The 25,999-nt window shown below is 48.4% G+C and overlaps 2 protein-coding genes across 3 annotated transcripts in view; both read left to right on the forward strand.

Annotated features, from left to right (window-relative positions):
* Window positions 1-5,166: 5,166 nt before the first annotated feature.
* Uqcrc1 (ubiquinol-cytochrome c reductase core protein 1) lies at window positions 5,167-15,096 on the forward strand. Its single transcript, XM_027933787.2, has 13 exons — window positions 5,167-5,277; window positions 5,533-5,673; window positions 8,104-8,190; window positions 9,181-9,310; window positions 9,530-9,728; window positions 10,195-10,274; window positions 12,431-12,546; window positions 12,774-12,917; window positions 13,275-13,435; window positions 13,559-13,644; window positions 13,965-14,053; window positions 14,402-14,477; window positions 14,911-15,096. The coding sequence occupies exons 1-13, from the start codon at window positions 5,209-5,211 to the stop codon at window positions 14,973-14,975; spliced, it is 1,443 nt and encodes a 480-aa protein (XP_027789588.1). The 5' UTR covers window positions 5,167-5,208; the 3' UTR covers window positions 14,976-15,096.
* A 4,233-nt stretch (window positions 15,097-19,329) lies between these two features.
* Window positions 19,330-25,999, forward strand: part of Col7a1 (collagen type VII alpha 1 chain) — a 32,799-nt gene continuing 26,129 nt past the window's right edge. Inside the window, exons 1-16 of one of the 2 annotated variants that reach the window (XM_027933903.2) lie at window positions 19,330-19,414; window positions 19,941-20,121; window positions 21,118-21,277; window positions 21,367-21,460; window positions 21,546-21,707; window positions 21,840-22,003; window positions 22,081-22,210; window positions 22,301-22,417; window positions 22,520-22,666; window positions 22,753-22,869; window positions 22,945-23,094; window positions 23,173-23,301; window positions 24,615-24,758; window positions 24,846-24,971; window positions 25,074-25,217; window positions 25,754-25,873. In XM_027933903.2, coding sequence (XP_027789704.2) covers window positions 19,330-19,414; window positions 19,941-20,121; window positions 21,118-21,277; window positions 21,367-21,460; window positions 21,546-21,707; window positions 21,840-22,003; window positions 22,081-22,210; window positions 22,301-22,417; window positions 22,520-22,666; window positions 22,753-22,869; window positions 22,945-23,094; window positions 23,173-23,301; window positions 24,615-24,758; window positions 24,846-24,971; window positions 25,074-25,217; window positions 25,754-25,873 — 2,170 coding nt within the window. Of the gene's footprint in view, window positions 19,415-19,940; window positions 20,122-21,117; window positions 21,278-21,366; window positions 21,461-21,545; window positions 21,708-21,839; window positions 22,004-22,080; window positions 22,211-22,300; window positions 22,418-22,519; window positions 22,667-22,752; window positions 22,870-22,944; window positions 23,095-23,172; window positions 23,302-24,614; window positions 24,759-24,845; window positions 24,972-25,073; window positions 25,218-25,753; window positions 25,874-25,999 lie in introns of those variants that run through there. The other variant, XM_071615750.1, reaches the window with a different exon arrangement.

Raw genomic sequence — 25,999 nt, forward strand, 5'->3', positions numbered from 1 at the left:
TATTAATGCTTACTATGGTCTGAGGGGCTCCTCCGAAGGTGGCAGGTGGCTGGGACCCTCCCTCAGAACACACAGACCCTGGGAGGGTGTTGTTTTTTTTTTTTTTTAATTTTTTATTGTTGGCTGTTCAAAACATTACATAGTTCTTGATATATCATATTTCACACTTTGATTCAAGTGGGTTATGAGCTCCCATTTTTACCCCATATACAGATTGCAGAATCACATCAGTTACACATCCATTGATTTACATATTGCCATACTAGTGTCTGTTGTGTTCTGCTGCCTTTCCTATCCTCTACTATCCCCCCTCCCCTCCCCTCCCCTCCCCTCTTCTCTCTCTGCCCCCTCTACTGACATTCATTTGTCCCTCTTGTATTATTTTTCCCTTTCCCCTCACTTCCTCTTGTATGTACTTTTGTATAACCCTGAGGGTCTCCTTCCATTTCCATGCAATTTCCCTTCTCTCTCCCTTTCCCTCCCACCTCTCATCCCTGTTTAATGTTAATCTTCTTCTCATGCTCTTCGACCCTACTCTGTTCTTAGTTACTCTCCTTATATCAAAGAAGACATTTGGCATTTGTTTTTTAGGGATTGGCTAGCTTCACTTAGCATAATCTGCTCTAATGCCATCCATTTCCCTGTAAATTCTATGATTTTGTCATTTTTTAATGCAGAGTAATACTCCATTGTGTATAAATGCCACATTTTTTTTATCCATTCATCTATTGAAGGGCATCTAGGTTGGTTCCACAGTCTTGCTATTGTGAATTGTGCTGCTATGAACATCGATGTAGCAGTGTCCCTGTAGCATGCTCTTTTTAGGTCTTTAGGGAATAGACCGAGAAGGGGAATAGCTGGGTCAAATGGTGGCTCCATTCCCAGCTTTCCAAGAAATCTCCATACTGCTTTCCAAATTGGCTGCACCAATTTGCAGTCCCACCAGCAATGTACAAGTGTACCCTTTTCCCCACATCCTCGCCAGCACTTGTTGTTTGACTTCATAATGGCTGCCAATCTAACTGGAGTGAGATGGTATCTTAGGGTGGTTTTGATTTGCATTTCTCTGACTGCTAGAGATGGTGAGCATTTTTTCATGTACTTGTTGATTGATTGTATGTCCTCCTCTGAGAAGTGTCTGTTCAGGTCCTTGGCCCATTTGTTGATTGGGTTGTTTGTTCTCTTATTGTCTAATTTTTTGAGTTCTTTGTATACTCTGGATATTAGGGCTCTATCTGAAGTGTGAGGAGTAAAGATTTGTTCCCAGGATGTAGGCTCTCTATTTACCTCTCTTATTGTTTCTTTTGCTGAGAAAAAACTTTTTAGTTTGAGTAAGTCCCATTTGTTGATTCTAGATATACAGAAGATAATCAAAAATTATTTTGAATCCTTATACTCCAATAAATTAGAAGATAGTGAAGGCATCGATAAATTTCTTAAGTCATATGATCTGCCCAGATTGAGTCAGGAGGATATAGACAACCTAAACAGACCAATATCAATTGAGGAAATAGAAGAAACCATCAATAGGCTACCAACTAAGAAAAGCCCAGGACCGGATGGGTATACAGCAGAGTTTTACAAAACCTTTAAAGAGAAACTAATACCAATACTTTTCAAGCTACTTCAGGAAATAGAAAAAGAGGGAGAACTTCCAAATTCATTCTACGAGGCCAACATCACCCTGATACCTAAAGCAGACAAAGACACTTCAAAGAAAGAAAACTACAGACCAATATCTCTAATGAACCTAGATGCAAAAATCCTCAATAAAATTCTGGCGAATCGGATACAAAAACATATCAAAAAAATTGTGCACCATGATCAAGTAGGATTCATCCCTGGGATGCAAGGCTGGTTCAATATACGGAAATCAATAAATGTTATTCACCACATCAATAGACTTAAAAATAAGAACCATATGATCATCTCGATAGATGCGGAAAAAGCATTCGACAAAGTACAGCATCCCTTTATGTTCAAAACTCTAGAAAAACTAGGGATAACAGGAACATACCTCAATATTGTAAAAGCAATCTATGCTAAGCCTCAGGCTAGCATCATTCTGAATGGAGAAAAATTGAAGGCATTCCCTCTAAAATCTGGAACAAGACAGGGATGCCCTCTCTCACCACTTCTGTTCAACATAGTTCTCGAAACACTGGCCAGAGCAATTAGACAGACGAAAGAAATTAAAGGCATCAAAATAGGAAAAGAAGAACTTAAATTATCACTATTTGCAGATGACATGATTCTATACCTAGCAGACCCAAAAGGGTCTACAAAGAAACTATTAGAGCTAATAAATGAATTCAGCAAAGTGGCAGGATATAAAATCAACACACATAAATCAAAGGCATTCCTGTATATCAGCGACAAATCCTCTGAAATGGAAATGAGGACAACCACTCCATTCACAATATCTTCAAAAAAAAAAAATAAAATACTTGGGAATCAACCTAACAAAAGAGGTGAAAGACTTATACAATGAAAACTACAGAACCCTAAAGAGAGAAATAGAAGAAGATCTTAGAAGATGGAAAAATATACCCTGTTCATGGCTAGGCAGAACTAACATCATCAAAATGGCGATATTACCAAAAGTTCTCTATAGGTTTAATGCAATGCCAATCAAAATCCCAACGGCATTTCTTGTAGAAATAGAGAAAGCAATCATGAAATTCATATGGAAAAATAAATGACCCAGAATAGCAAAAACAATGCTAAGCAGGAAGTGTGAATCAGGCGGTATAGCGATACCAGACTTCAAACTATACTACAGAGCAATAGTAACAAAAACAGCATGGTACTGGTACCAAAACAGGCGGGTGGACCAATGGTACAGAATAGAGGACACAGAAACCAATCCACAAAACTACAACTACCTTATATTTGATAAAGGGGCTAAAAGTATGCAATGGAGGAAGGATAGCATCTTCAACAAATGGTGCTTGGAAAACTGGAAATCCATATGCAACAAAATGAAACTGAATCCCTTTCTCTCGCCATGCACAAAAGTTAATTCAAAATGGATCAAGGAGCTTGATATCAAATCAGAGACACGCCGTCTGATAGAAGAAAAAGTTGGCTACGATCTACATACTGTGGGGTCGGGCTCCAAATTCCTCAATAGGACACCCATAGCACAAAAGTTAATAACTGGGAGGGTGTTTTAATGATGGTATTTTCAGAGTTGACTGCAAATTCGGGGGACCTCCAGATTGGGCTGTCTTTTCCTAGGTCCTCTATGATCTGGGTTCAGACTATGGCCCATTCACTGCCAGATTGTCCCAGTCCAATTCCTGCCCTGTTAGTCCGGTTTGAGGTGGCTAAGGGAACAAAGCACCAGGCAACCCGCAGGTGCAGAAAGAACAACCAATCAGGCCTGGACAGACAAGCAGGGATGGTGCTGTATAACCACTTGTCAATCAGCAGGGTCTCCTGACTAATCCTGGAAGGACACAGATCTCAGCAAGTTTCCCCTGATCAACCCCAGGAGAACAAGGGACTCTAAAAACCTGGGTCCCTTTCGTGCCCCAAGACCTCCTTCCTGCCCTAAACCCAATAAAATTCCAATCCTGCTGAGCCTGGACACAATTCTCCCTGACCCACTCTGTTGGTCTGAAGAGTGTTGCTGGGGAGCAAATCTCAATAAAGCCTTGTTCAGCTGCTTTTAATCTGCCTCCTTTTGATCACTATGCCTGACCTTACATGCCCAGCCTTACTTTTGGAGAGGTAAAGATTTTCTAATAAAGTGGCAGAGAAAAATAATTTGCTCTGGATAAGATTCACCTTAAAGCCAATTTACCCCAAAGCCAATCTGAATCAAGAACAATTTGCAATGTTCCATTTTCACGATTAATCTCATGAGATTTCACCTCCTGGAGAAACCGTTGTTCATCCTCTCTGGCCTTGGGTGCTTCATATACTTTTCAGGAGTCTGGTTTTAACCATTTCAGAAATTTCTCCCCATTAGGATCTAGGTAATGGCTTTATTATTTCTGGAAAGCTCCCATCATTACTGGGCTATTCTATAAACCAACCACTCAAGATATCCATCTTGATTCTTGAACATCTTCCATTCTAATTTTTTCAATGTGGGCACTTGAGCAAGTTATGAAGCAAATAAACACATTCAAATATTTGTTCTTATATAAGTCAAGAAACCTGTCTTTTTTTAATTAAAAAAAAATTTTTTTTGTACCTGGATTGAACCCAAGGGCACTTACCCAGCCACCGAGCCCCATCCCAGTACCCCGCCCCCTTTATTTGTAGTTTATTTAGAGGCAGGGTCTCACTGAGTCGCTTAGGGCCTCATTAAATTGCTGAGGATGGCTTTGTACTCATGATCCTCCTGCCTCAGCTTCCTGAGCTGCTGTGATTACAGGTGTGCACCATGATGCTGGCTGTCCTTTTAATTTTTGATACAGGGTCTTCTCTAAATTTATCAGAATTTATCAGGCTGGTCTCAAATTTGCCGAGTTTACAGGTGTGTGCCAGCACGCCTGAAATACTTCATTCAAGCCCCCACCGGCGCACCGCGGGGTGCTGGGAATGGAACCCAGTGCCTCAGGCATGCCAGACAAGCACTCCGCCACTGAATTACATTTCCAGCCCTACTTCATTCTTTTTTTTTAAAAGTCCCCCCACCCATGCCTTTATTTATTTATTTATTTATTTTTATGTGATGCTGAGGATCGAACCCAGGGCCTCACACATAATAGGCAAACGCTCTATCACTGAGCTCCAACCCCAGCCCTATTTCATTCCTTTAAAGAGAAAATTGTTATTGTTTCATGGCCACTTCATAGTTTCAGTATTTCACGCTGGTGTTTTATGCCCTGGACCCAGACACAGGGAACACTATAGCTGCACTCCCGGCCCGCCAGATTCTGCTCTTGGCATGCAGAGGATTACAGACGCCTCCACTTGATGAGAAACCGTGCACTCTGCCTACGAAGGGTGGACAGACTGGATGGCCTGGATGGCCGGTGCTGCTGCGCAAGCTGACCTACAGCCTGGTGGACTGATGCCGGACAGGCACTGCTGAACTCGCACACAAAACCAGCCACTAGCTGTTGTGAATAGCTACTGCTGCCCGCTAGGCGGCGACCGAGCGCCAAGTCTTCGGTACTGCGCCGACGCCCCAGGCTTCACCCCGCCGCTCTGCGCATGTGTGACGCGACTGCGCACTAACTGGGCTACAAGATGGCGGCGTCCGCAGTTTGCCGTGCAGCGGGCACCGGGGCACAAACTCTTCTGCGCGCTCGCCGCTCGGTGAGGTGGCCGCGATAACGCTGGACTGCGGGGCTCAGGGCTTCGGGACTCAGAAGAGGAGTAGGCCATTAGCAGTGGCGGGTTGAAGTGGGGAGGTCACCAGGTCAGGGCCATGGAAAGGTCATGGCCGACTGCGGGAATGGACGTCTTCCTGCTGCTGGCCCGCGGTTGGGAATAGGGGTCTCACAGCGGACCCGGGTGCTGGGGAGCAATTCTCTAACCCGGTCCTCACTCGCCGCCTGTCCCTTCTCGCAGCCGGCAGTGCTGAGGGCGCTTGCCTTACGGGGTGCCGCAACCTTCGCCCAGGCCCTCCAGAGTGTGCCAGAGACACAGGTCAGCGTATTGGACAATGGGCTGCGAGTGGCCTCGGAGCAGTCCTCCCAACCTACCTGCACGGTGAGTGGGCAGTTCTGTCGAGGAGCGGGGGACCTCCAGATTGGGCCATCTTTTCTTAGGTCGTGGTGTGACCTTCTTCTCTATGGTCTGGTTTCAGAGTATGGCCCACTCACTGCCAGATTGTCCCAATCCCTGATTCCTGCCCAGCCTTAACTTCATGGGGTAGTGTTCGCTTTTAGCCAACAATCCTTAAACACTTGCTGCCTGCCAAGTAGGGGGCCAAATTCCCTTACAGCGTTTTGCTTTGCTAAGAAAAATATGAGAGAAGAAATGGCGTCCTTGTCTTGAAAAAAAAATGAAGTGTGGGATTCAGAGATTTTTAGGTGCCTTACAGAGGTCCACATTTCTCAGCCTCGCAGCCAAGATCACAACTTCCAAGCTAGAACAGGAATACACTTCAAGAAATGCATTTGAGGGGATGCAGTTGCTGGATTGTAGTTCAGTGGTAGATGGCTTGCCTAGCATGCATGCATGAGGCCCTGGGTTTGATCCTCAGCACCACATAAAAATAAATAAATAAATAAATCAAATAAACATATTGTATCCAACTACAACTAAAAAATAATTAAAAAAAAAAATTGACTCAAGGATAGAAACTTTGACTAGATGTATGAGTAGGTGAGAAGATTCCCAAGAAATAATCCTTCCTCTTCCATATACACACCAGCTCCAGGGCCAGATGTTTTTATTGGCAAATTCTTTCACTTTTCCAGGAACAGATAATGTCCTGTCATACAGGTTGTTACTGAACACAGGAAACAGTGGTAGGCAACTTTATTGTTATATGGCATCTGACCCAAAGCCTGTCTAGAAAGCTTCTGTGTCAAAGGATACTGTAGAGTAGAAAATGCATCTTCCTTTCTGAGATATGGATTTGAAATAACATGTTCATCTAAGATAAACATAGATAGGTACATCAATATCTTGTTGGAAATGAGATGTGAAAAACTTAAATCATCTGTGAACAAATAGTAAATTAAAAGGATAGACCATTGTGACCATGTGGGGGGTGTTTCACAGCATACCAGGAGGCAGTTAAAATTTTAAGATTCTTTCATTGGGTGTCAGGGAGACACTTGACAGTATTTGGTGACTCCGATTAAAACCTTGATTTTTTTTCAGCCTGGGGTGTGTAGCTCAGTGGTAGAGCACTTGCCTAGCATGGGTAAGGCCCAAGTTTTATCTCTAGAACTGCAAAATAAATAAGTAAAAGTTAAGCTGGGGGGCTGGGGATGTGGCTCAAGCGGTAGTGCGATCGCCTGGCATGCGTGTGGCCCGGGTTCGATCCTCAGCACCACATACAAACAAAGATGTTGTGTCTGCCGAAAACTGAAAAATAAATATTAAAAAATTCTCTCTCTCTTTAAAAAAAAAAAGTTAAGCTGGGCACAATGGCATACACTTGTGGTCCTAAGTCCTTGGGAGGTTCAGGCAAGAGGGTCACTTGAGCCCAGGAGTTTGAGGTCAGCCTGGGCAACATGGTAAGAACCTCCTCCCTATCTTGAAAAAGAAAGAAGAAAGAGCCAAATGTGATGGCATATGCCTGTTATCCTCAGCAACTGAGGCAAGAAGATTGCAAGTCTGAGGCCAGCCTAGAGGCAAAGCGCCCCTTGGGTTCAACTCCTAGAACCAAGAAGACAAAGTCACTAGAAGGTTACTTCCTTAATATGATAAAATATATAGCATCTTCTTCCTTAAAAATGAAAGGATAAAATCATCATCAGGGGCTGGGATTGTGGCTCAGTGGTAGAGCACTTGCCTAGTACATGTGAGGCACTGCGTTGATTCTCAGCACTGCATGTAAGTAAGTAAGTAAATAAATAAGTAAAATAAAGTCCATCAACAATTAATAAAAATATTTTAAAACAGAACAAAGCAGAATTTTTAGAATGGAGAAAATAAGTGTTCTTTGCAAATGATAGACTTCAAGCCTAGATAAAATAGAATCAACTGAAAAGATAGTAAATTTAAAAACTTTATGGTGGTGGTGGGATCAGGTAAATGGGTACAGTTAGATATGTCACTGGGTACCAGGAGCTGTGACACTTGCCTGTAATCCCAGCTACTTGAGAGGCTAAGTCAGAAGGATTGCAAGTTTGGGGCCAGTCTTGGCAACTTAGTGTGGTCCTCTCTTGAATAATAAAAAGGGTTGGGGGTTTAACTTGGTGGTGGAGTACCTCCTTGGCTCAATCCCTAGTATTAAAAAAAAAAAAAACATGGAAGGAGCAGTGATGCAGTGTGAGTAGCCATTGGTTGGTTCTCTGTGCCATGGGCTCTGCTGTAACTCCAAGTACAGGGGTCCTTACTGGGAAAGCTTTCCCTCACCTTGGGATCCATAAGGCCCTATGTGGGCCTTATGCTGAATTATTCAGGGTGCATTGTGAGTGGTACAAGGATGTTTTGTTTATTTGCTGGTGACTTCTTGTGCAGGTGGGAGTATGGATTGATGCTGGCAGTCGTTATGAGACTGAAAAGAACAATGGAGCAGGCTACTTTGTGGAGCATCTAGCTTTCAAGGTGAGGCCTGTGAAGTTTTTTTCTTCCCTGGGCTTAGGGCTGCCTGTTTTGAGGTTGAAGATCAGAAAAATTAACCTCCTAATTATGGACCTCAGTTGGGGAGTGACTCTAGCTGGTCTTTCTGGAAGAAATCATGTGAGCTTATTGTCTTCTGATTGAGCACTTATGTGTGACTCCCTGTATGAAGTCCTCAGAGCTGAGAAAACCCAAATGCCTACAGAAGCCCCAGTTTTCACCAGGCTGGTATGTTCATGCCTGACTTATGGAGCTTTTACACACACACACAGACACACAGATTCATATGAATGGCATGTGTTTAGGGGTAGGTCACATCGTTTGAACATAGCCATGATCATGGCTGTCAGGGGATGTGGAGTATTAGTAAAGACAGGTTATTATGAATGTTGGGCAATACTTGCTTTTTCCACAACCTTCTATCCTAACCCTGATCATCTCTGTTCTTTTGACCCATGATACTGTGACCTTGGTCAGCTCAAGGCCTGCAAGGGACCTCCAAGGAACCTTGTTCCTGTCCTTGAGGGGAATGACTTCTCTCCTTTGATTTCAAGATAGGGTAGAATTCTGCCCTTCTGCCTTTACTAGGACTGGCCACACAGGTACACTCCTCATCTAATACATGCCTCAGTTGGACTGCTGGCCCCTCCCTAGGGCTCAGGCCTCTCTTTGTCCCCCCTGGTGCTAGGATAACTAGTTTGTGGCTGTTGAGGGACATAAGCTCCTGGGTAGGCCTTGCCATTCATTGCCATTGGTTGAACCAGACATTGGATATGTGATGATGCATACATGATGAGTTGGGAAGCACATTGAAGGCTCAGTGCATACAAACTCTGGGCCCTACATCCCTACCCCACAATCTTTGTGGAAGAAGGTACTTGTGGACTACTAGTCCTTTGGGGATTAGCCTGTGAGGGCAGAGTTCCCGGGCTTCTTTTGTGTCTCATGATTGGTGTTCTTGATGTCTGGTTTCAGGGAACAAAGAATCGGCCTAGCAATGCCCTGGAGAAGGAGGTGGAGAACATGGGGGCCCATCTGAATGCCTATAGCACTCGGGAGCACACAGCTTACTACATCAAGGCACTGTCCAGTGACCTGCCGAAAGGTAATGCTTAGAGGAGAGGGTTTGAAACAGAAGAATATAACTCTAGGGGAGCAGAGGAGCCCCAGGAGCCCCTGGACAGGCTGCAGAATTGATTACCCATGGGTTGTGGCCTTATGGCAGGATGACCAGTAGGGATGGACAGCAGTAGGAGATGCCAGACTTGGGATTTTGTATTGTCATTGGTCTCCACTGGACACCTGAACATGTCCTTGTGTCCAGTCGTGGAGCTACTGGCTGACATTGTGCAGAACTGCAGCCTGGAAGACTCCCAGATTGAAAAGGAACGAGACGTGATCCTGCGGGAAATGCAGGAGAATGATGCATCCTTGCGGGATGTGGTCTTTGACTACTTGCATGCAACAGCGTTCCAAGGCACACCTTTAGCCCAGGCTGTGGAAGGGCCCAGTGAGAATGTCAGGTGAGAACTGACTGTCTGTGTTGTTTATTTTCCTAATTTTCTGCAATTGGAGACAGTTTCTGTATTGCCATATGGTCCCTGTGAACCTATTTAAATGGCTGTGTGGTCTTCACTTCAATCTTGGGCTTTGTTTTAGGGTATGTTTCCATGTATGCCCTTATAATCTAAGGAGGGAACATTTGGCTTGCAGGTGGGAGGTGTTTGAGAGCTCTGACCCTGCCCCTCGAGTCACACAGAGTCACACAGCGTCAGCTCACACCTCAGAGAGGGCTGTGAGACTGTCCTGAGGGCACATGTGAGGCAGGGCCAGATGGGGGCTCCACTCTGGGCCTTGAAAGAGTGGTTGGTAGAGATGAAGATGTAATAGGGCCTCTTCAGAGAGGCCATGTCTCTTCTCAGTTCCATTATATCCAAGTTGCTATGGATTGGTAGAGAACTTGATCCATATGGGCTGTATGTTTTACAGGAAATTGTCTCGTGCAGACTTGACTGAGTATCTAAGCAGGCATTACAAGGCCCCTCGCATGGTGCTGGCAGCAGCAGGAGGTGAGTGATGGGCTCCTTGAAGCTCTGGGTAAGTGAAGCCTGGCCTTTGTAGTCAGAACCCCCATCTTCACTCCAAGGGACCTTGTTCCTGTCCTTGAGGGGAATGATCTCTCTCCTTTGCTTTCAAGATAGGGTAGAATTCTGCCCTTCTGCCATTACTAGGACTAGCCACACAGGTACACTCCTCATCTAATACATGCCTCAGTTGGACTGCTGGCCCCTCCCTAGGGCTCAGGCCTCTCTTTGTCCCCCCTGGTGCTAGGATAACTAGTTCGTGGCTGTTGAGGGACATAAGCTCCTGGGTAGGCCTTGCCATTCATTGCCATTGGGTGAACCAGACATTGGATATGTGATGATGCATATACATGATGAGTTGGGAAGCACATTGAAGGCACAAAATGTTAGGGGAGTTCAGAGTTAGTTATAGTGGGGACAGGTGAAGCATGAGTCTTTTGCCAGAGGCCCGAAGGATGGTAGGTATTTGTTAGGTGGGGAATGGAGGACCTTGGCAGGGGTGTCATGTTCTGGTAATTTATTTTAAGATTTGTTCTACTGAGTGGGGCCAGAGCAGAGCAGGCTAACTAGGGATGAGGTGTGGCACATGCCTGGAGAGAGATAGCAGGAGCTAAGGAGAGACTTAGGTTTTCTAGACTTAAGTTCTGTAGTTGAAAACCTCATACAGATCTGGATGTGGGTAGGGGAGGAGGTTCAAAATGCTTCCTGCTTATGGTCTTGGCAACTGGGTAGGTGAAAAAGACTGATAGGAAGAGCATAACTGAGGGATTTAGAGCCAGGAAACCTGGGACCAAGGGCAGTGTGAGCTACTAACACAGACTTTTCGAGTGATAGCAGAACTGGGGCAGGCTGTCCACTGCCATAGTGATTACTGGTTAAATCACTGGGGCAGCAGAGGCCTCTTGTGGAACTGAGGAGGTGAGACCTGGAAAGGAGTCCTGAGGGTATAAGTTTGTGATGCTCCTTGTAAGTGTTCTCAGCTCTCAGGGACACCAGAATTCATTATAGCCCTGCAATAGCACCTCTTTGTGCCTCTCACTTGCCACTGCTTTCATGACCAGCACCCAGATCTGCTTGTAGTAGGGCTTGAGGGACAAGGCATCCCCGTGACCTTATTCCCAGGAGCACCAGTCTTGTTCTTGATACAGGTGAGATGATGCTTCTAGAATGAGAATCGGCACTTACGTCACATAGCAGCATTCTCCACCTTTTTTTTTTGTATCAGGGATTGAGCCCAGAGGCACTTAAGCATTGAGCCATATCCCCAGCCCTTTTTTATTTTTTATTTTAAGGTAGGATCTTGCTGAGGCTGTAGTCCTCCTGCCTCAGCCTCCCAAGCTGCTGGAATTACAGGTGTGTGCCCGGGTCATGGCAGCCCTTTTTTTGGGGGTGGGGGTTACTGCGGATTGTACTCAGGGACATTCAACCACTGAGCCATATCCCCAGCCCTGTTTTGTGTTTTATTTTGAGTTGCTTAATGCCTCACAATTGCTGAGGCTGGCTTTGAACTCATGACCCTTCTGCCTCAGCCTTCCATGCCGCTGGGATTACAGGCATGTGCCCCCATATCTGGCCTTTTTTGTTTGTTTGTTTGTTTTAATATATATTTTTAGCTATAGGTGGACACAATACCCTTATTTTATTTTTATGTGGTGCTGAGGATTGAACCTAGTTCCTCCCGCATGCTAGGCAAGTGCTCTACCCAGTTCCATGGCTGCCCATTTTTAAAGTGCTGTTTTTGCTAGGCATGGTGTTACAGTATCTCAGGAGACTAAGGTAGGAGGATCGTGAGTTCAAAGCCAGCCTCAGCTACTTAGAAAGACCCTGTCTCTAAAACAAAATATACAAAAGGACTGGGGATGTAATTCAGTGATTAAGCGCTGCTGAGTTCAATCCCAAGTACCAAAAAAAAAAAAAAAAATGCTGCTTTTCTCTTTTGCCTGACACCATGGGAACTATTTGATCCTGAAGTGTCTTTCTTGCCTGTGAGATAGGGTCATTTGACAGATGCTCCTCTTCCCTCATTTTATCTCAATGTTGTATTTTCCTTCTGCTGTCTCCCACTGAGACAGGACATAGGGTCTTGCACCTGTCTGTGATTCCCCCTGGCTAGCCAGTAACTCCATTGCCCATGTCCTCAGGAGTGGAGCATCGTCAACTGCTAGACCTCGCCCAGAAGCACTTCAGCAGCGTCTCTGCGACATACCCAGATGACACCGTGCCTACTCTAAGTCCGTGCCGCTTCACTGGAAGCGAGGTGTGCTGCCTGGTGGGCAGGGATGCTGTTGTCAACTGGGGATTTTGAGAGAACCCTCATATGCATGTGACCCCATAATGACTCAGAAGTAGGGAAAGGGTCTTGTGCCTGTTGCCTGAGGATGATTTTACACATATGTGCATGCTTCACCCACACCAGCCATCCTTTCTGTTTGTCCTGGAAGTCTGGCTATACTGTTCCTCAGCCCTTGACATGTACTCTTTCAGATTCGCCACCGTGATGATGCCCTGCCCTTGGCCCATGTGGCCATTGCAGTAGAGGGACCTGGTTGGTCCAACCCAGACAATGTGGCCCTCCAAGTGGCCAATGCCATAATTGGCCATTACGACTGCACTTACGGTGGTGGCGTGGTAAGTGTCAGGATTGAGCATAGGACATTGCCTTCAAAGAAGAGAGTACTGCCGGGTGCATGCCTGTAATCCCAGCAGCTTGGGAGGCTGAGATGGGAGGATCGCAAATTCAAAGCCAGCCTCAGCGAAAAAATCAAGGCACTAAACAACCCAGAGCATGTCTCTAAATAAAATACAAAAAAAAAAAAATGGGGATGTGGCTCAGTGGTTGAGTGCTTCTGAGTTCAATCCCTGGTACACCACCCCGCCCCCCACCCCCCTCAAAAAAAAGGAAAGAAAAGGGAGTACTAAGCTGTGGGTCTCAGGGTATATGGGCCAGAGATAAGAGGGGGTGCTAACCATTTGTGCCCCTGGCAGCACCTGTCCAGCCCACTGGCTTCAGTTGCTGTGGCCAACAAGCTGTGCCAGAGTTTCCAGACCTTCAATATCTGCTATGCAGAGACTGGGTTGTTGGGTGCACACTTCGTCTGTGACCGTATGAGCATCGATGACATGATATTCTTCCTGCAGGGCCAGTGGTGAGTGGCAGCTGGGAACTACTGGGTGGGATAGAAATCTGACCAGAGAGGTGGGAGGTTAAGAGTCAACGCACTTGTCACAATGAACACTACCATATACCTGTCCTTTACTCCCTGCTTTAGGATGCGCCTGTGTACCAGTGCCACGGAAAGTGAGGTTACTCGGGGCAAAAACATCCTAAGAAATGCCCTGGTATCTCATCTGGATGGTGAGCCCTTTATCCCTAAAGGAAGGGGTAGAATAGTGCATCCTGGCAGTGACAGCTCATTGTAGCCATTATTACAAACCAAGATTGGAAAAGAAAACGTTGAAGGTCATGCCATGCTCCACCACCCCAACTACAGGGGTTTGAAGCTTTAGGTAGACATGGGGGTAGCCCATCACTGTGGAAATAGGTTGTTAGAAAAGTGATGGTTGTGGTCTGGAGTCAGAGCAAGGTCTTTGTTAACCTGATGCCAGGGATTTTATGTGTATATGTGGGTTCAAGATTGGACTGGGTAGATCTCTAAGCTTTCCCCACCATTAAAGGCACCACTCCTGTGTGTGAGGATATTGGACGCAGCCTCCTGACATATGGCCGCCGCATCCCCCTGGCTGAGTGGGAGAGCCGGATTGCGGTAACATGGGCCCCTGGGAGAGGTTCTGGAGTCTTGGCCTAGCAGAACCCTGAAAGGGGGTGGGATGTTGATGCCTGATGGGAGACTGTTCCCATAGGCATCTCTATTGTCCTAGGTAGCTGTCACCCATAGGGGTGATGTAGTCAGAAGGAAGGGCAAAGGCACTAATGACTGTAGGGATAGGTGATGTCCATGGATGTCTACAGTAGGGAAAACCTTGCCACCCTTTTTGGATGAGGGAAATGTTCCACAGTACATGTGGGAGATCTTGGTCAGCTGGAGGAGGCTGGCTGACTGAGGTGGTGCCCAGTGCCTATTAGTCAGTTTGTCCTCTGCCTCTCCCTGCAGGAGGTGGATGCCCATGTGGTGCGTGAGGTCTGCTCCAAGTATTTCTATGACCAGTGTCCAGCAGTGGCTGGAATGGGTGAGTGGTCTAGAAAGTCTGCTTTTTGTCCTTTTCCTCAGATCCTTGTCCTAGTCTCCCCTTCCACTTCTGCTCCCCTACCTCCAGCCTACATTGAGAGAAGCAGTTTGAGGCCCCTGAGAGTAGTGTGGCTGCCAGGGAGTTCTTGCTCAGAAAACCTGTCCCAGCAGCTCCCTGACTCCCTGCCAAGGTGTCTTCATCAATATCCCTTACCCACCGGGTAACGGACACCCTGTTTGTTGGGTGGGGCTCTAAGGGCCTGAGCAAGAAAGGACAGGCTCTGCACCCCTAGGGGAATGTTGTCTTCCCTCTCTTCACTGAAAGCCTGTCTTGTGCTTCTCTGGGCAGCAGCTCTGAGCTGGGTATGGCACAGGGCCAGGTGTCCCTGTACAGAGCAGGTACCCCACCCTGACGCCTCACCCTATCCCCACAGGCCCAATCGAGCAGCTCCCTGACTACAACCGGATCCGTAGTGGCATGTTCTGGCTGCGCTTCTAGGCAGGATGCCTGTGCAGGCAAGAGGGTAGGATCGGGGCTCATGATCCCCCTCTACAAACATGCCACTCTGGCACCTCAAACCCATGCAATAGATACCACCAATAAAGTCCTCTGTTGAGAATTGTGTTGTACTTCCTTTATTGGCATGGAGTCCTTCAGTTCATGGAGGAACAAGCACCTCCCACCAGTTCTACATCCCCTGGATCCTTCTGCCTTCCCTCCCACACAGGCTGATGTGTTCTCAGCCAGGGGTAAGTTGGGGGCTGCAGCATAGAGGCCGGAAGTCTCTGATGCTTGTAAAGAACCCACTCCAGATGTTTCTGCTCAGCATGTGGCATATTAGCCAGCCTGTCTCAAGAGTGGGATGTGGGAGTTCATGGGAATAGCCCCAGCCTGTGTCCTAATAGGGGTCCCAGCCTGGAAACTAGGGGCTTGGGTGGCAAACCCCTCACTGCAGACCCTACACATAGTTGCTTCCTGGCAGTCCCTGGTCTGGTAGGACAGATCAGGAGGGGCCAAGAACTTTCCCTAAGGAAGCCTTCTTTGTGTTTACTCTCAGTCCTGGAAGAGGATAGCCTGGGGCACGGAATTCTCTTGGTTTCTAACTGCTGCCTGTACAGGCAGAGTAAGAATGCTTTGCCATGATTTGCCACTGACTCAGGCTCCAAGAATAGCCCTGAGCTCAGTGGGGCCTAAGCCCCCTCCCTCCACTAGATCTGTCTCAGGCAAGTCCTGAGCTGTTGTTAGGCTGTAGATCCCCTCCCCATTTCTTTTTTTTTTTTTTTTAACTTTTTTTTTTTTTTTTTAGTTGTAGATGGCCATTATTTATTTGTTTATGTGGTGCTGAGGATCAAACCTAGTATCTCACATATGCTAGGCAAATACTCTACCACTGAGTCACAATCCCAGCCCCTCTCCCTATTTTTTTTTTTTTTTGTGGGTGGGTGTGTGTGTGTGTGTGTGTGTGTGTGTGTGTGTGTTGGAGGAGGGAGGGTACCAGGGATTGAACTCAGGGGCACTCGACCACTGAGCCACATCCCCAGCCCTATTTTATATTTTATTTATTTAGGGTCTCACTGAATTGCTTAGCGCCTCACTTTTGCTGAGGCTGGCTTTGAACTTTTGATGCTCCTGCCTCAGCCTGTGGAGCCCTTGGGATTACAGGCATGCATCACTACACCCGGCCCCTCCCCTCTCCTTATTTCTTGAGGCTGTCAGGACCTATTGGAGCTCTCAGCTGCCTTGTCCTTTGTTTAACTCTTTGGGTCCTGGTCCCCACAGCAGGTGGGCAGGTATGACTCTTTCTGTACCCTTGCCCTGTCTTTCCACATTCAAGTTCCTGGGGAGCCCAAGAGTGAAAAAGGAAGTGAGGGGCTTGAGTCTCCTCTGAGGATGTCTTTGGCTGGCAGTCATGAGCAGGGGTCCTGGGACAAGTTTTGTGGAGAGAGGGCTATGCTGAAGTCTCCCCAGCATCTTAGCCTGAAAATAGGCAAAACCTTGAATCAGTCTCACTCTGACCCAGTGCCTTTCCCTTACCCCCACTTCATGCCGCAGGTTGTCAATTAGGAGACATCTGTCCAATGCCTCCTATGGCCTAGGACTGGGGCATTTAGCAAATCATCTTCCTATTGTGTGACCAACTGGAGGAAAGCTGTTGGGTGGCACAGAACCTTGATGGACCAAACCCCAGTAGCTTTAAGAGATGTGGCACCCAGGCAGGGGGGGGATCATTGCTAAGTCTGTTGCCCTAAGTTTGAGCTCCTGGAGGAGGCCACTTGATTTTTACACCAATGCCTGTCCTCCAAAGGCCAGGTGGACTGGACATAAGAGCTGGAGCCGCTGGGAGTCATCTGGTCTCTTTGCATTCTATTCGGGGCATTTGATATTTCCTTTAGAGGCATGTTGGGGAGGTGCACTGGAGGTTACTATGTGACTTGGTCAAAGCTGAGATTTCATTGGCACAGGGACTTGGCTGGATTTCTGTGTAGTCCTGGTGAACCATGCTGTGGTTGTGGCCATAGGGAGAGCTAGGGTAGGTTGTGGAAGTACTTGCAGAACAGAATCTCTAGCAGTAGTATTGGGAGATCTAGAGAGGAGTGGATTGGAGGGGACAACCTGCCCAGCTTTAGCTATGATTCTGGTGAGGAGTTTGGTGGCATCTTAAGACAATAGGATCTATATAGCTAGAACCCCAAGAAGAGTCCTTGATTGGAGACATAGTGCCATTCAGTAGAGCTGGCGATCAAACCAAGGAAAGGAGTGTCTAGGGAAGTATAGGATGGAGAAGTTTGAACTCGGGGGGTCTCAGTGCCCTGGAAGAAGTACAGGTAGGTACTGGCCTCCAAGGCTATGCCTTAGGCTATATGTACTCATTCCTAGCTTTCTTCCTTCCCAAAAGCCTGTCTCAAATATCTTCTGAGTGTCTCCCTCACAGCAGCCCTTCCTTTCTGGGTGCACTTCAGTTCTGGCGAGCTTTGCCTGTATATCCACTTTCTCAGCTGGGTCTCCTGTCTTTTCCTAAAGGCTGGATGCATGTGTACATGTATGTCCATATTGTGCATTCCTTCTCTGAGACCCTGCTCTCACCTACCCTTACAGAGGAGGTGATAGTCTTAGGAGCAGGAGCTGTCTCTGATGAGAAGTCGTTTGGTTTTCTGCTACTCTTACTTGGCGCACACCTTCCAAGGTTGGGGTGGGAGTCCTGGGACACAGCTGAGGAGACCTTGACCTTGGAAAAGGGTTTTGGGTCCCCTAAGGTCACTGCACTGTGTTCTAGGATAGTTGGGGATGGGGGATGGTGTGGCAGACAGTGAAAATGGGCAGATCCAGCCTTCATGGGCAACAGGAAAATAGGCAGTATTGGCTGGTCCTCACCACTCTGAGGTTTGGCCATACCAGAAAGTCCAGAAAGACTCAAGGGGAAACATGTAATAGAAATTCTATCCCCATTCCCTGACTCAGTCCATGTATTGATCTCCATGGGAGGAAAGCTATAGGGTCAAGCATATTGGAAGGGGCCCAGTAAGTGTAGATATGTAATGGGCTGCCCAGAATTATCTAGGATTGGCAAGAAAACAGGGATCAGGACCCAACTGGGGGCTGGCTTTTCTTGGGAGTGTCTGCCTTAGTGTTACCCAGCCGAAGAGAGATGCATATGCAAAGACTCACTTCCTCTGGGCCTAAGTGGAGACTGTTTATAGTCATAGTGTTAACTGGAGGAGAGGGATGGGAAATCAGCCTGATTAAGGGGAGGGGAGTAAGAGAAGGAAGGTGGTATTTATGAAGGAAGAAGCTATAAGTATATTGAGAGTGACTTCTGGGCTTGGTAGGGCAGTTAGGTGGAAGACTAGATTGAAGGAAGGAACTCCAGCAGATCAGAATAAGGACATGTAGGTAGGGGGACCTGGCTTGGGATGAGGACACCAGGAGGTAGATTCCTAAGGGATCAGCTGCCACAGTGGGTGGTCTCACCCTCCACATATGGACTACCCCACTCCCTGAAAATACAGCTGGAATGCATCCATAGTCATAGTAGGAAGTGCAGGGGTACTGGGATGGACACTTAGGCATAAGCATAATACAGGTTCTCCCTCCTCCTGGGTTCTCCCTCCAAAGAGGAGGGATACATTAGTTATATCCAGCTCAATGGGGCCTTGATCTCCCTCAGGCTCAGTTTCCTCTTGCTGGAGGCTGCTCTGTCAAGGAGGTTGGGGTGGGGCACAGGAGACCCACCAGACAGAACATGACTGATTCACAGGAGCGTCCTTAGTCGGGACCCATGGCCTGCAGGCTTGTCTGGGCACCCCCTAGTTGGGGGTGAGTCATCTTCAGCTGTAGCCCCTGCCCCCCCCCCCCGCCCCCACCATCCTGCTGCTACCCTTTCGTCTGCAGGAACCTATTCACATTTCAGCCTCCAGCTGTCGTGACTGGTCACTCTGACCTAAATGAACAAGATTTGTAATCCCAGATGGGGTTGAGGAGCTCCCTCATCATCTGTCAAGAAAGGGGGGGGGGGGATTCCCAGAACGCAGGATGGGGGCTTTGCACTTAAGTGCGTCATATTATCTGGGGAAAGAGGGGTGAGGGCGGTAACCTCTCAGGGAGGTGGGTGAGGGCGGGCCATCTTTGGTCCCCGCCCGCTGCTCCACCCGCCGCTCCACCCGCCGGATCGGGACTTTTCTGCAAAGTGCCTGCGGTACGGAGGCTGCGGCGGCAGCGACGGCGGCTGCAGGAGCAGGCGGTTTCACAGGCAAGATCAGAACTCGGGGTGGGGGAACACTGAGTTGGGACCTAGTAAAGCCGACGGGGCAAGAGACAGAGGTGGGAGTATCTCTGATCGTTTCTATCACCCAGGATGAAGCTGCGGCTCCTGTTGGCCGCGCTCTGTGCCGGGATCTTGACGGGGTCGTCCAAAGTGTGGGCTCAGCCCAGGGAAAGAGGTGGGCACAAGCTAGGAAGAATCCCGTAGTACCCTGTCACCCGTGGCTCCACTTGGCCTTCATCACTAATACCTTCCCCCATATCTCCACAATCCCCATGGATTCCTCCTGGGGGAATGCCTCCTAAATCTCTCAGACTCCTCAAATGCTCCAAAATCTGGTGCTGGGTTCTTCCAAATTGCCTCTTATCCTGCACAGACCCAAATTCTGGCACCCTAGATGCATGCTGAGTATTCTGCTTTATGCCACTCTTCACTGGTCCCCTGAGACTGACCTCAGTTCCAGATAGATCCACACCAGTGTGGGCAACTCTCTCTCCCAGTACTTTCCAATTCTCTGCAGGAGAGTGTGCTCTGGGTCCCATTGTAGCTCCCTCCAAAGCTCCCAGGCCCACACAGAACCGGCCAGTTTGCATAAGTATATGAGGCCTACTCGCCACCTTGCCCCTCAGTCACAGGGGACCACAGTGCCTGGAGGAAATGGGTGGTCTCCCAGAAAAGGTCTTAGTCTTTCCTTTCGGCTCCAGTGACCTGCACACGCCTTTATGCCGCTGACATCGTGTTTCTACTGGACGGCTCCTCCTCCATTGGCCGCGGCAACTTCCGAGAAGTGCGGGGCTTCCTGGAGGGGCTGGTGCTGCCTTTCTCTGGGGCAGCGGGTACACAGGGGGTTCGTTTTGCTGCAGTTCAGTACAGTGATGACCCACGGTAAGTAGTGGCCCTAGGGAACTGTAGACCTCACCAAGACCCCTTCTACAGACAGGGTACAGAGCCCAGAAACCTGTAGGCCAGGCCCTTCCAGATGGGGGCCTTGGGAAGCCCAGAGAGCCCCTCCCTAGCATCTCCTCTGGAGACAGGACAGAGATTCACTGGGAAGAGTGCTCATGCCTGAAACACTTCCAGGCTAGTACTCTGCCCAACACAGGAGGCTCTGTTTCCTTATCTGGATAGAGATTTGGAGTCCAGGAGGGGACCCAGGAACTCTCTTCATGTTCTAGCTCTCTCTTTCAAGCCTCTCAATTCACTAGAAGGGCTCTCTGACTGGCAGTGTCCACCTTCCCACAAGTGAATCTTCCACATATTTTTTTTGGGGGGGGGGGGCGGGCGGTCCCAGGATTGAACTCAGGGCACTCCACCACTAAGCCCCATCTCGAACCCTATTTTTTTTTAATTTTTATTTTTTAGTTGTATGGATACAATACCTTTATTTTGTTTATTTATCCTTTTTTTTTTTTTTTTTTTTTGTGGTGCTGAGGATCGAACCCAGTGCCCCACATGTATGAGCTAAGCACTCTATTGCTGAGCCACAACCTCAGCCTCCCCAGCCCTATTTTGTATTTTATTTAGAGACAGGGTCTCACTGAGTTTCTTAGTGCCTCACTGTGGCTGAGGCTGGCTTTGATCCTCCTGCCTCAGCCTCTTTAGCTGCTGGGATTACAGGTGTGCACCATTGCACCCGGCAACATATAATTATGTAACCAGACATCCTATCTCCCTAGAACCTCAAGGGCTCCAGGTCTACCAGATGCCATAAGTGGCACACAAAGTAGCACCTTGGGAGTTTATTAACTTGGAGGCTTTAGTGATGGGGGGCAGGAATCACAGAATAAAGGGCACCCTTAAGAGGCCTCAGCCAGAGGCTTCCTGGAGACTGTGGTTGGACAAGGTCCTGACTCCTTGCCTGTTGCTCCCTCCCCCTATCAGAACAGAGTTTGGCCTGGATGCACTTGGCTCTGGGGATGATGTGATTCGTGCCATTCGTGAGCTCAGCTACAAGGGGGGCAACACTCGCACAGGGGCTGCACTTCTGCATGTATCTGACCATGTCTTCCTGCCCCAGCTGGCCCGACCTGGCATCCCCAAGGTGATCCCTAACCCCTACCATGGCCTTCCAAGGTGACCCCAAAATAAATGTCCAAAGCAGCCCTAATTTGGCCTCTGCACCTGCTCTAGGTCTGCATCCTGATCACAGATGGGAAGTCCCAGGACCTGGTAGACACAGCAGCCCAGAGGCTAAAGGGACAAGGGGTCAAGCTGTTTGCTGTGGGTGAGTACTAAGTTAGGTGACAGGTCAGCTGGGGTGGACATATGGGACATACAGGCAACTGAGTCCTGATTGGGCATCGCCTCAGGAATCAAGAATGCTGACCCTGAGGAACTGAAGAGAGTTGCCTCACAGCCAACCAATGATTTCTTCTTCTTCGTCAATGACTTCAGCATCTTGAGAACCCTATTGCCCCTCATTTCCCGGAGAGTGTGCACAACTGCTGGTGGTGTGCCTGTGACCTTGCCTTGTGAGTTCCTGTCCACACTGTGTGCCCTAACCTGGGCCACTTACCTAACCCTAGCATGGGAGTGCTGAACCCATCACATATGCTCAGACCCCTGGTCCTCCTGCCCCATCACCTGATTTCCCTCATTGGCAGCTGTTGATTCAACAACTGGCCCCCGGGACCTGGTGCTGTCTGAGCCAAGCAGTCAATCTCTGAGAGTACAGTGGACAGCAGCTAGTGGCCCTGTGACTGGCTATAAGGTCCAGTACACTCCTTTGACAGGGCTGGGACAACCACTGCCAGGCGAACTGCGGGAGGTAAGGATGTCAGAAGTGATAGGAGGGTGGCTGAGGACTTGACTGGATAAGATGAGGTGACCTCTAATCCTGGGCAGGTGAATGTCCCAGCTGGTGAGACCAGCATGTGGCTGCAGGGTCTCCGGCCACTGACTGAGTACCAAGTGACTGTGGTTGCCCTCTATGCCAATAGTATTGGTGAGACTGTGAGTGGGACAGCTCAGACTAGTGAGTAATTCTACCAACTTCTGACCCCATTCACCTAAATACCCTCCAGCCCCAGAATCCCTGCTCACTCCTGATTCTATTTACCCCCAGCTGCCCTAGAGGGGCCAGAGCTAACTATCCAGAATACCACAGCCCACAGCCTCCTGGTGGCCTGGCGGAGTGTGCCAGGTGCTACTGGTTACCGTGTGACATGGCGGGTTCTCAGTGGTAAGTGAGAAGAGTGGTATGGGGTAGTTCCTGCACTTCAGATGAGATTATAGAGTCATGAGTCTGCAGGGCCCATTGACCCCTCTATGTTGCCCCATGCAGGTGGGGAAACACAGCAGCAGGAGCTGGGCCCTGGGCAGGGGTCATTGTTGCTACGTGACCTGGAGCCTGGCATGGACTATGAGGTGACTGTGAGCACCCTACTCGGCCATAGTGTGGGGCCTGCTACTTCCCTGACAGCCCGCACTGGTGAGAAGGCTGAGCACTTTCTTTAGGCTGGGTGGGCAGGCAGGGTAGGGTAAAGAGGCCATTCATGTCCCATGTGCCCTTGTCAGACTCCTCTGTTGAGCAGACCCTGCGTCCTGTCATTCTGGGACCCACATCCATTCTCCTTTCTTGGAACTTGGTGCCTGAGGCTCGTGGCTATCGGTTGGAGTGGCATCGTGAGAGTGGTCAGTGCAGGGAGAGGGCTGTGCAGGCAGTGGTCAGGGTTTGGCTTCAGCTAACCTGACTCTGTCTTCTTGCAGGTTTAGAACCACCTCAGAAAGTGGTGTTGCCTTCTGATGTGACTCACTACCAGTTGGATAGGCTGCAGCCAGGCACTGAATATCGCCTCACACTCTACACTCTGCTGGAGGGCCGTGAAGTGGCCACTCCTGCAACTGTGGTCCCCACTGGTGAGAACTCTCAGCCTGACTAAGTAACTGGGGAAAGTGTCAGGAACCCAAATCAACTCTCACTGTGCTCTCCAACAGGACCAGAACAGCCTGTGGGCCCTGTGATGGACCTACAAGCAACTGAACTGCCTAGGCAGCGAGTACGAGTGTCCTGGAGCCCTGTCCCCAGTGCCACTGAGTATCGAATCACTCTGCGCAGCACCCAAGGTGAGGGGAAGCAGCCAGAAAAATCTCTAAAGTTCCAGCCCCCAGGGTCTGATTGCACCCTTGCCTCATCTCCTTCCACTCCTGGATCTCTACAAGCTTTTTCCCTGTCTCTTTGTCAATATACCTCCCAAGATGGCAGTGAGCCCAGAGCTGTCACAGGGTCTTGGTCCTGGTTTTGATTTTGGCCCCTGTCTTTTAACTCCCAGAACTCTGGCCTCCTCAGCTGGTTCTGTCCTTGCCCCGCATCCCTGTCCATAACTTTCATCCTTCTTCATAGCCACAAGCTCTTATCACTGCCCTTCTCTTATCCTAGCAGTGACTACTGTCCACACCAACCTCTCATTTCATGTCCTCATCGAATACTGACCTTTGTCATCCTGCATCAATTTCTTTTTTTTTTGTTTTTTTTTTTGAGTTTGCCTTTTTTTATTATGATTTGATATTAGATTTTTAAAAAATATTTATTTTTTTTGTTTTAGGTGAACACAATATCTTTTTTTTTTAAAGAGAGAATGTGTGTGAGAGAGAGAGGGAGAGAGAGATAATTTTTCAATATTTATTTTCTAGTTCTTGGCGGACACAACATCTTTGTTTGTATGTGGTGCTGAGGATCGAACCTGGGTCGCACGCACGCCAGGCAAGCACGCTACCGCTTGAGCCACATCCCCAGCCCCACAATATCTTTATTTTTATTTTTATGTGGTGCTGAGGATCGAACCCAGTGCCTTGCGCATGCCAGGCCAGCACACTACCATTTGAGCCACACCCCCAGCCCCATTGATATCAGTTTTTAACTTTTACTTTCTAAAACAAAAACGTGCATATTATAGAATAATACCATTTGTAAGTATGGTTGGTGCTGATTGCTTACCATGAGAATCTTTTTTGTTTGTTTATTTGTTGTTTTTAGAAAAACGTGTATTCTGACACATTATATATACATGGAGTGCAACCCATTCCAATTAGGATTTCATTCTTGTGGTTGTACCTCCATCAATTTCTTTCAACGGCTTATCAACCTTGATTGCTGTCCACTGACTCCTGTCATCTTACAACCTGTGTTTCTATCTATTTACCCCTGTCATCCAGTGTCCCCATTCAACACTGGCCCCTGTTAATCAGTGTTGCCATTCATCACTGGCTGCTTTTAACCTGTGTCCTTGTCTCTCACCCTTTTCATCTGTGTCCCATTTTCACTAACTCCCATCCCCCATGAGTCATCTCATCATGTGTCCCTGTTCATCACTGATTGCCATTATCTACATTCTTGTCTCTAACTGACCCCTACCCACCAACCCTTCCTTCTCTTTCAGGGGTTGAGAGAACACTGGTGCTTCCTGGGAGTCAGACAGCCTTTGATTTGGATGATGTTCGTGCTGGGCTCAGCTACACTGTGCGGGTGTCTGCTCGAGTGGGTGCCCGTGAGGGTAGTGCCAGTGTCCTTACTATTCGCCGAGGTGAGCCCTGTGAGAGGCTTATGAGGAACAGCTGATTGATTGACTCCTGCTCTGGTCCTGACCCTGGCCCCTGTCTTTAACTCCCAGAACCAGAAACCCCTCTTGCTGTCCCAGGACTACGAGTTGTGTTGTCAGATGCAACGAGAGTAAGAGTGGCCTGGGGACCTGTTCCTGGAGCCAGTGGATTTCGGATTACTTGGAAGACAAGCAGTGGTCAGTGTGGGATGTGTGATAGGATTGCTGAGGGGTATGATCAGAGTATGGGGAACTAAGGGGATAGACAGGAGTCATGCCAGCATTTCTCTCTGATCCTAGGTCCAGAGTCTAGTCAGACATTGCCCCCAGATGCTACTGCCACGGACATCCTGGGGCTGCAGCCTGGAACCTCCTACCAGGTGGCTGTGTCTGCACTTCGAGGGAGAGAGGAGGGCCCCCCTGTGACCATCATAGCTCGAACCGGTCAGGGCCTGACCCAGTTCCTTGGATCTTTGCCTCTAGTGTCCATTCAGACTCCTATACCTCTGTGCTCAGATCCCTGCTTCTCCCCAGAACTCCAGTCTCCCCCTTACATTCTTACTGCCTCTTCCTACTGCTTTCCCCTCCAGTCTCCATGGTCTCCTTAGCTTCCCACTTCTTCAGATTCCTCTGCCTCTCCCCTAAATCTCCCACTATCTTAGCCCTGTATTTCTACTACTTATCCCTCAGACCCTCACCACTTTTTCTCCTGGACCTAACTCTCAGACTTCCACTTTCTCATTTGACAGACCCTACTCTGTGCCTCCTAAAGTCTCTACCAGATTTCCCCCTCTCTGTCAGATCTTGTTGTCTCTTATATTCCTGTCACCTGCCAGCTCAGATTCCCATTCCTTCCCCATCTGAACCATTCATCATCTCCTTTATCAGGTCCCTGTCTCCTGTTTGACTCTCATAGTCTTCCCTTATCAGATGATTCCTGTTCCCTCTCCCATCAGATTCCCCATTGCCTCTCTTCCCAGACCCAGTGGGCCCAGTGAGGACAGTTCATGTGACTCAAGCTGGCAGCTCATCCGTCACCATTGCCTGGACCAGGGTTCCTAGTGCCACAGGATACAGAATTTCCTGGCACTCAGGCCACGGTGGGAGTCAGGAGTTTGGGAGGGTTGTGGGTGGCAGATCTGGATGGAATAGGGGCTGGAGTTTTTCTTGGGGGTCCAGGTTGAGGGTTGGGGGACAGAGTATGGCTAGCCCTGGAACTGCTTCTA

Source organism: Marmota flaviventris, chromosome 8 (assembly GCF_047511675.1).
Source record: "Marmota flaviventris isolate mMarFla1 chromosome 8, mMarFla1.hap1, whole genome shotgun sequence".
Lineage (NCBI taxonomy): Eukaryota > Metazoa > Chordata > Mammalia > Rodentia > Sciuridae > Marmota > Marmota flaviventris.

Coding starts and splice junctions, on each gene's coding strand:
- Uqcrc1 (XM_027933787.2), top strand. CDS start 5,209: ATGGCGGCGTCCGCAGTTTGCCGTGCAGCGGGCACCGGGGCACAAACT. Junction 9,729..10,194: donor GGGCCCAGTGAGAATGTCAG/GTGAGAACTGAC, acceptor TATGTTTTACAG/GAAATTGTCTCGTGCAGACT. Junction 10,275..12,430: donor GGTGCTGGCAGCAGCAGGAG/GTGAGTGATGGG, acceptor CCATGTCCTCAG/GAGTGGAGCATCGTCAACTG.